This window comes from Peromyscus leucopus, chromosome X (assembly GCF_004664715.2).
Source record: "Peromyscus leucopus breed LL Stock chromosome X, UCI_PerLeu_2.1, whole genome shotgun sequence".
Lineage (NCBI taxonomy): Eukaryota > Metazoa > Chordata > Mammalia > Rodentia > Cricetidae > Peromyscus > Peromyscus leucopus.
The window spans coordinates 6,113,866-6,123,054 of NC_051083.1; the positions used below are offsets into that span (position 1 = coordinate 6,113,866).

General features: G+C 46.3%; 1 protein-coding gene across 1 annotated transcript in view; it reads right to left on the reverse strand.

The window, feature by feature from the left end:
- The window catches only part of Chst7 (carbohydrate sulfotransferase 7), a 28,714-nt gene extending 24,067 nt beyond the window's left edge, over positions 1 to 4,647 (reverse strand). The window contains exon 1 of the mRNA XM_028861818.2: positions 2,967 to 4,647. Coding sequence (XP_028717651.1) covers positions 3,004 to 4,461 — 1,458 coding nt within the window. The 5' untranslated portion in view covers positions 4,462 to 4,647 and the 3' untranslated portion in view covers positions 2,967 to 3,003. The remainder of the gene's footprint in view (positions 1 to 2,966) is intronic.
- Between the last annotated feature and the right edge of the window lie 4,542 nt (positions 4,648 to 9,189).

The following is a 9,189-nucleotide window of genomic DNA, read 5'->3' on the forward strand; positions in this document are numbered from 1 at the left end:
AGAAAAGCCTCTGGTTACATATAACATGTGTTGGTCTGTGGGTTTTATCTCTAACACCAAGCTCTGTCTCACAAACATCTCTGGTGGGGAATGGGGGGACTAGGCATGGGCATTTTTCTAAAAGCTCCTCAGGTGGATGTATAGTAATGATTCTCTCCTACCCATATGATTTTCCTTTCTCAGGCTCCAATTACCTACTATCAACCACAGCCTTAGTAATACAAAATTGCAGAAATTATTTATAAGCTTTGCTATGCTGCTCTGAGTAGCACAATGAACTGTCACACAGTCCTGCTCTATTCTATTGAGATGGAAACCATCCTTTGTCCAGAATATTCACATTGATCCACACCGTATACACTACCTGCCTCATGGCAGCCCAGAAACAATACACTGGGACAACTTTTATTATAATCCATTATTATAATCATTCTATCTTATTATTACTGTTAATATTTTAATGTATCTAATATAAAAATTAAATTTTCTCATAGGTATGTATGAATAGGGAAGATCATGGTACATATAAGGTGCAGTAGTATCCAAGGGTTTCAGAAACATACTCACCAAATAAGACAACTGTAATTTTCACAGAATTGAGAACTGCTGCTAAGAGCCACTCAATATGCTTCCAATCCCTTATGCCAATTATTGGCCTAGGGCAGGCCATACGAGCTAGTTCTAGCCAGTGAGAAGTCAGCTAGTAGGTCTAGTAGCTGGTGAGTTCTGAGGAAGATGTTTATAACCAGATTATCTTCCTAGGAGCCAGGAATACAAACATTTTAATAACTCCACACATTGATATTAAGTGTCCAATGCAGGAGGAAGAGCTCAGTCACAAGGCTACAGGAGTAGAGACTCAGGATCAAAAGCTACAAGAGCCTAAAACTTCTACCCAGATGTCCCTGTAGTTCTACAGAGCAGCCCCATTAGACTTCCAAATACAAGCACCAGCATCTCCATTCACAGTCACTATCACCCACACAGACTTACATTCCCTAGAGTATAAAGTCCTACACCCTCATCTCTATTTCCCTGCCCCAGACATCATTCAGTGTGTCAAAACAAATTAGGGGAAGAGGTGGAAAAATGTTTCTAGGAGATTGTCATGTCTTAAAACCATAAAACGCTTCAGCTTTTGCCCACAGGAGGCATTTCCTGTGGTCTGTGAAAGTGAGTTAGGGACCATTATATTCCATCTGTAAATATGGTGTAACTGATGATAGGATGTTTTTGTTAAGATGTGGGGAGTCAAAAAAAAAAAGATGTGAGGAGTCTAACGCTCTAGCTGGCTTTTGGGAACCTATTCCTCAGTTGCCTTGCCCAGCTTTAATACAAGGGGAGATGCGTAGTCTTACTGCAACTTAAAATGCCATGCTTTGTTGATATCCATGGGAAGATATGGAAAAGAAACAGAGGAGGAGTAGATTGGGGTGGGGGAGGGAGGTGGGGGAGGAAAATGGGAGGAGAGAAGGGAAGGGAAACAGTAGTTGGTCTGTAAAATAAATAAATTTAATTTTAAAAAAAAGATGGGAGGAGTCACCCTGTGCCTTACCATCCTTCATTCTAGAAATCAGGAAAGAACAGAGACTTCCTAGCAATTATACAAACTGACTTGATTACTGGGAGAAACAAATTCAGTTAGCCAGCTTCCTGAAACCACTCTGAAACCCTAGGTCTATTAACCAAAAAAAAAAAAAAAAAAAAAAAATCCATCTTCATTAACATCTTCAACCTTTGTCCCTCCATCCCATCCCAGGGGAATATTGAATTACACCATAAAATAATGAATAGAAACTTAAGTCATTTCCGGCTCTTTTTTCCTCCTCTGGCCTGCACTGTACAGATGGCAGCAGGCACTCTTCCAATTTACAGTGTTTGGGGAAATGCCGCTGACTAGATTCCTATGGTGAGCATCATGCAGAACAAGCTTTCCCTCGGCCCAATGTTACACAGCATCTATTAAATCAACACTGGACACATACAGAGACTGTTCCAGGCCATTTAAGCAACCACTTTATAGAGAATGAACAAAAAAGAGATTTACTTGATAAATTGTTAACTGCCAATCTAAGATCCCATCTATCAAAATCGACAGAATGGAGGTGGGGAAAGTCCAGCTCAGCCTTCTTAGAGCACTACAGGAAGCTGACCAAACAGCTTTTGTGACCTGATACAAACGGGATATGGTCAGATATCCTGCAAACAGCAGTCAGCCTCTAGAGAGGGGGGAAAGGAGAGACAGGAAGGGAGAAGGGCATACACAAGCCAGGGAAAAGAAATGTCAGTTGTACTTGTTTAAAATAGGGTTGGAGACACACAACTGTGCATAAACTGTCACAAGAGCTGCCTGACAGTGCTCACATGCTGAGTACTCAGGAAGAATGCTCTGGAGCCTGAGGAGAAGAAAGGCAAAATATCAGGCAGAAAAATTATGGATAAGTCGGGGCAGAATTCACACTTTTTTGTGACACCTTGTTTTTGGTTTTGTTTTCCTCCTCTGGAGGCAGACACCATGGCAAAAGGCTGCTCCACAGGACAAAGCCATCAACTTCAGAACCATCAGTCTCGAAGGGTTCTCTAAATCCTATGCTCCACTCTTCATGTCAGTTCCCAGTCTCAAGTTGCATTAGGATGCTTTAAGCTTTCTCTACTGTCTTTGGACCTCTGATGTCTTAAAAAGGGGATATGGGAGAGCAGTGCTCTGGATGCTGCTTCAGCTACACTTACACATCTTCTCTCACTTCTAAGTCCTCCTCTGAGAAGGGAGGTGGCTAAACAAGTAAACCATTGAAACACCTCAATTCTACCAAGCAGGACTTTCTTGGACGTGTTCTGACAGCATGCGATTCAGGACAGCACTGTCTCCTCTAGCCACCCTCCAACTCCCTCTTCCCCACTGCTGGTCATTTCAGGATCCCTCAAACACCATTCCTTATAATCTGCCCTGTCTCGAGTCACCTTACCTGGATCAGCCCCGGGGCAGGGTTCAAGATCAGGGTGTTACGTGGCCCAGTTGGCCTTGGTCTCCAGGGGTGTCTCCCCTTCCCTGGAGGTCTCCACATCGCCCTTGTCTCTGCTGCGAGGGTAGGCCAGCAGTCGCATGGCGGGGGCGCAGGCGGCCTCCACCTGGCGCACCTGCTCTTGGCTCAGACGCTCTCGCCAGGCGTACACAGCCTCTCGGGCGTCCCGAGCAGACAAGTGGAAGGGCCGATCGGCGCCGTAGGCTGAGCCGCGTGTCATGTTGAACGCGAAGGCATCAAGCGAGGCAAGCGCCCGCAGCCCAGAGAAGCGCAGCAGGCGGCGCAGCTGGGCTTGCGGCTGCCACACCAGGTCCTCATAGCGCAGCCTCAGGTAGCGACGCCTCAGCCAAGTGGGCGCGCCGCGCGCGAATAGCAGATCGCGCAGCCAGGCCTCACAGATCACCTCAAGCGCGCTGGTTAGGAAGAAATCGGCTCGCGGCGCGGAGGGCAGCGCTCGGGTCTGGCCTCCCGGACGGGCACCCACGCCGTGCGCCAGAAGCACCCGGTGGAAACGGTCCCCCCTCTGGCGCGTGCGTAGCACCTGGATGCTCTCGCGCAGCAGCCCGTGCCTCGACTTGAGACGAGAGTTGTGCACCGCCCGCGGGTCACGGAAGAGCTGCACCACCTTCAGGTTGAGGCCGGGGTCACGGAGCAGGGGCACTAGTACGCCCAGGTCGAGCAGCCGGACGTCCTTGATGACCACCACCGGGTACTTGCGGCACTCGGCCTCCAGGGCGCGGAGCGGCACGGGCGGGCAGCTACTTTCGCAGGCTTTGTCCTCGACGAGGCCCACCTCAGAGCGAGCGCGGGGCGCGGCAGGGCACAGCGGCGGCGAGCAGATGACCTTGTTGGTCCGCCAGCGGAAGAGCATGGCTGTAGTGAGGTTGGCCGAGTCCGGTGCCCCCGCTGTGGGGTCTCCTGACTGCGCGTACAGCCGCAGCACGGAGAAGTCACAGCGGAAGAGGGAGCGCAGCATGTCTCTCAGCGCGCCTTGCAGGCTCTCAGCGTCGCCCGGATACAGCGCCTGCCACAGATGCCACATAGGCTCGTACAAGTAGAAAACGTCCGGGTGCTGGTTGAAGAGTTCGCCTAGAAAGGACGAGCCGGTACGCCAGGTGGCATGCACATAGATGTGTTGCTTCTCCTGGGCCACCGCCTCACCGACTACGCTGAGGTTGCTTGGGGACCCAGGGGATCTACCCGCGTCTCCTTCGGACCGGGACCGCACCTCCGCGCCCTGCTCACGCTCTCCAGCCGCCGCCGCCTCCAAGCTCCACACGCCCAAGCTGCGCTGCAGTCCGGGGCAGTTCCTGACGCCCTTGTCCTGCTCGCTGCCACTGTCCAGTACAGAGGGGACAAGCAGTAGCAGAAGCGTGTACAGCACCAAGAGCAGCGTGAACTTGCAGTACTCTCGGCGCCGCCGCCGCCGGCCCTTCATAGTTCACTGAGCCCCCCGCCCCTCCACCTCGCCCAGGGTAGAGCAGGCGCCTAGCGGTTCTCTCCCCTGCCTTCGAAATCCCACCCAGAGTCGGCGGCTCCCGCCTCTTCGGGTCGCTCTGAGCTGGGTGGAGCGGAGCGCCCGGCGGTACATTCACTAGAGGAAACTTGGGAGGCGGTGGTGCCGGCTCGCTCTACTGGCTCAGCCTCTTGAGAGCGTTCATTGGCCGGTTCAGCAGCTGCCGGCCCTGCCCACAGTACCCGCAGTTTCTCCCCGCCCTCTTACCCTCCCCGGTTTGCTCACTGCCTAGACAGATCCCGCATGGGCTGCCACAGGCCAGGGACCCCCTCTGGGGTGCACTTAGCCATTCTCCACCTCTCCTCAACTACTTCAAAACGAAGTTAAGTCTTCGTTAACAAACTGACTTCAGGTGAGGGAGGGTCACATGTGTAGAGAAAGTATCCAGTGACTGGACATGTATATATATATATATATATTATTTCTGAACCGCCTTGCCCACACCCCTTACTTTGTTCTCAAATCTTCATGTTCAGCTAAAAGACTCTGGGGCCATTCTTTTTCTTTTTCTTAATTTTAAATTTCTGTTTGTGTGTGTGCACATGCATTTGGGAGTCATTGGACAACCCGAGGGAGTTGGTTCTCTTCTTCTGCTATGTGTATCCTGGGGACATGTGGATTGAAATCAGGTTGTTAGGATCAGCTCGGGCCGGTGCTCTCACTGAGTCATCTCACTAGTTCTGGGCCCTTATTTTAATGACACTGGTGCTAATAAATTAAACTTCCTTACCCTCTGTCATTTCATTACTTACCTAGCAAAGCCACTCTCACCAAAAACCTGCTTTTGGCTTTCTCTGGACCCACAGGCATCATTGCAAAAAGTTTCCATAAAGGTATGTTGGCATCCAGAGAAATTTAACACCATCAACCTCAGATAGTCTCTGGAATCCCATATTCATCATGTCAATTCCAAAATTCAAGCCAACAGTACTATCAAATTCTCTGCTCTTCTCCAACCAGGGGTACCCTTGTACCCCTTTCCTTATTTCCTACTCTTTTGTCCGAAGAAACCATGTTGAACCTCTTCATTTTCCACCAGTAACACGTGTATCCACTTGTGTATTAATCTCCTTTGTAGCAAGGATATTATTTTGCAACATAAAATTCATAGCTTCTGGTATGGTTTTATTTTTCCCTTTTCATTTTCAAGCAAATAATGTGGTTCTGGGCTCACTTGGGCGAAGGATATGGCTGGGCAGAATGTAAATAACTTTTGTTATTTCTTTCCAAAAACCTCAAGCCCAGCAGTGAAGACATTCAAAATACAATTATCCCACACCAACTCTGAGATGGGAGAGGGCCTGGAGTCCTAGCTCAGTTGATAGACGGCTTGCTTCCTATGCATGACACCCTGGGTTCTTCCACCCACAGCACTGGGGACAGAGGGATGGGAGGGAGAAGGAAGTATTGTTGGACAAAAGGATTTACAGGGGGCACAGATGATAGGTGCTAGGTAGGAGTGGCAAGGATCATGCTCAAGCTACCCCTCTTGAGTGCAATGCCTACCAACAAAACTGCTAGTAAAGACAAAGATGAAGGGAGGCATCCTCTTGACCTGTCCAAGGCCTGCTTCCAAAGACCTTGCTACAGCCAGAACCTTGGCTGAAAACCCCACAAGAGCTTTGGCAGGAGTTTTGGAATGAAAGGGATTCCTTAAGTACATTGTGGCTTTATCACAGTCTGGCCTAGTCAGTATAGATAATAAAGATTATATCAATGAGAAGTGGGATTGGAGGAATTGATTTAGAGATGACCTGGAAGCCTCCTCATTGAGGAATAGTTCTCATTACAGAAAGCAGTCATGCAAGCTACCAACAGAGAAAAGCAATCAGTAGTCCTACCCAGCTACAATACCCAAGAGCCACAGAAACAAGGCAAGACATTTAAAAGGAGCAAATAGGTGCACTTACATCCTGGGACATCTGCTTCAAGATAGTCACCTGTAAAAAGCAAATATGAACAAACAGCGTATGAAGTGGGGGGCAGGGATAAGGAGATGGAAGTGAATCTGGAAGGGATTGAGGGGGGAGGAGTCGGTGGTGAACATGATCAAGATATATTGTATAAAATTCTCAAAGAATTAATAAAATATTGTATGGTTAAAATATAAGCGATTCCAGCAATGAAGTAGGTAAGCTAACTGCATATATTCTCCTTTCCCTCTATTTCTCTAAGTTCAATCCACCAGTCTCATCCCCAGCTCTGTAGCTGACTATGTACTGCTGCTTCTCCTCCCTCTCTATCCCCATTCTTATGGTACTAACATGATCCTTGTGGAACAGACTGCTTTATTCCTTCCTGCAGAACCCCTCAGCACTCCCCACTACTAGCCCATCGCCATTCTTATGTATCAGCTCCTAATAACTAGAAAAACCTAGAAACCCCAGTGGTCACACTTATCAGGATCTGTCTTAATCACTGTTCTATTGCTGTGAAGAGACATCATAACCAAGGCAACACTTATGAAAGAAAGCGTTTAACCCCAGTTAAACTTAACTGCTTGATTGCAGTTTCAAAGGTTTAGTCCATTATTATCATGACAGCAAGCAGGCAAGCTCTGGGGTAATAGCTGACAGCTACATCTTGATCTGTAGGCAGAAAGCAACACCGGGCCCCATGGGCTTTTAAAAACCTTGAAACCCACCCCCCAGTGATACACTTTCTCCAACAAGTCCACATATCCTAATCTTTCTAATTCTTTCAAAAAGTGCCACTCCCTGGTGACTAAACATTCAAATATATGAGCCTATGGTGGCTGTTCTTATTCAAACTACCACAGGATCCCAGAATTTCCTACCAGGCAACACACAGCCACCAGAATCTTCTAAGAACAAGAGACGGCAACAGAAACCAAAGAACCCACCCAACAAAGACAAGACAGGTATCAATACCTAGAATTACAGTCTTTCTAAACCCAGATGCCTAGACCCCAGGGTAAAAACACAGCCAATAACAGCCAGGATAATATGTCTCTACTAAAGCCCAGCAACCCTGCTAAAACAGGCCTTGAGTATTGCAACATAGCAGAAGCCCTAGAAAAAAGACCGTAATATAGACTTGATGAATATGATAGAGGTCCATAAAGAGAAAAACAAATTAATCCTTTAAAGAAATATATGAAACCACACACAAACAGTGGAAGGATATTACTAAAAAGGTCCAAGACTTGAAAGTGGAAATAGAATCAATAAAGACAACCCAAATCAGTAAAGAAAACTGAGCAGAATCTGGAAATGAAAAATTTAGGAGCTTGAACAGGAACCTGAGAGGCAAGCCTCACCAACAGGGTACAAGAGATGGATGAGTGATTCTCAGGCACTGAAGATAGGATAGAAAAAATGTATACCTTGATCAAAGAAAATGTTAAGCCTCAAAAAATTCTAGCACAAAACATCCAGGAAATCTGGGACTCCATGAAAAAAGACCAAATCTAAGAATAATAAGGATAGAGGAAGGAGAAGAAACACAGGTCAAAGTCACAGGAAATATTTTCAACAAAATCACAGAAGAAAACTTCCCTAGCCTAAAGAAAGAAATGCCTAACATGATACAAGAAGCATACGGAACACTAAATAGATTGGACCAGAAAAGAAAGTCCCCTCACTACATAATAATCAAAACACTAAACATACAGAATAAAGAAAGAATATTAAGAGCTGCAAAGGAAAAAGGCCAAGTAACATAAAAGACAGACCTGTTAGAATTACAGCTTGCTTCTCAATAGAGACTCTAAAAGTCAGAAGGGCCTGGACAGATGTCCTGCAGACTCTAAGAGGCCATGGATGGCAGCCCAGACTACTATACCCAGCAAAACTTTCAATCACAATACATGGAGAAAATAAGGTATTGCATGATAAAATCAAATTTAAGCAATATCTATCTAAAATATAGCCCCACAGAAGGCATTAGGTGGAAAACACCAACCTGAGGAAGTTAACCACACCCAAGAAAATAGAAGGAATAAATTATCCCTGACCAGCAAATCAAGAGGACACCCCCACCCCCCTACCAACAGTAACAACAAAATAATAGGAATCAACAATCATTGGTCATTGATATTTCTCAACATCAATGATCCCAATTCCTCCCAAAAAAGACATAGGCTAACAGAATGAATGCAAAAACAGGATCCATCCTTTTGTTACATCCAAGAAACATACTTTAACAGCAAGATATCACCTCAGGACAAAAAGATGGAAAAAGACATTCCAAGCAGATGAACCTTGTAAGCAAACTGATGTAGCCATTTTAATATCTGACAAAATAGATTTCAAACCAAAACTAATCAGAAGAGATAGGGAAGGACAATCATACTGGTTAAAGGAAAAATCCACCAAGAGGACATTACAATTCTTAACATCTTGGCACAAACACTAGGGCACTCAAGTTCATAAAAAGTTTAAAACACTAATACAGCATAAATCTCATGTTGACCCTCACACACTGATAGTGGGAGACTTCAATACTCCACTCTCATGAATAGACAGGCCATCCAGACAAAACAAACAGAAAAGTACTGGAGCTAACTGAAGTTATCCATCAAATGGACCTAACTGATATTTACAGAACATTTCACTCAAACACAACAGAATATATCTTCTTCTCAGCGCCTCCTGGAACTTTTTCTAAAATTGACTTCGAATTATCTCA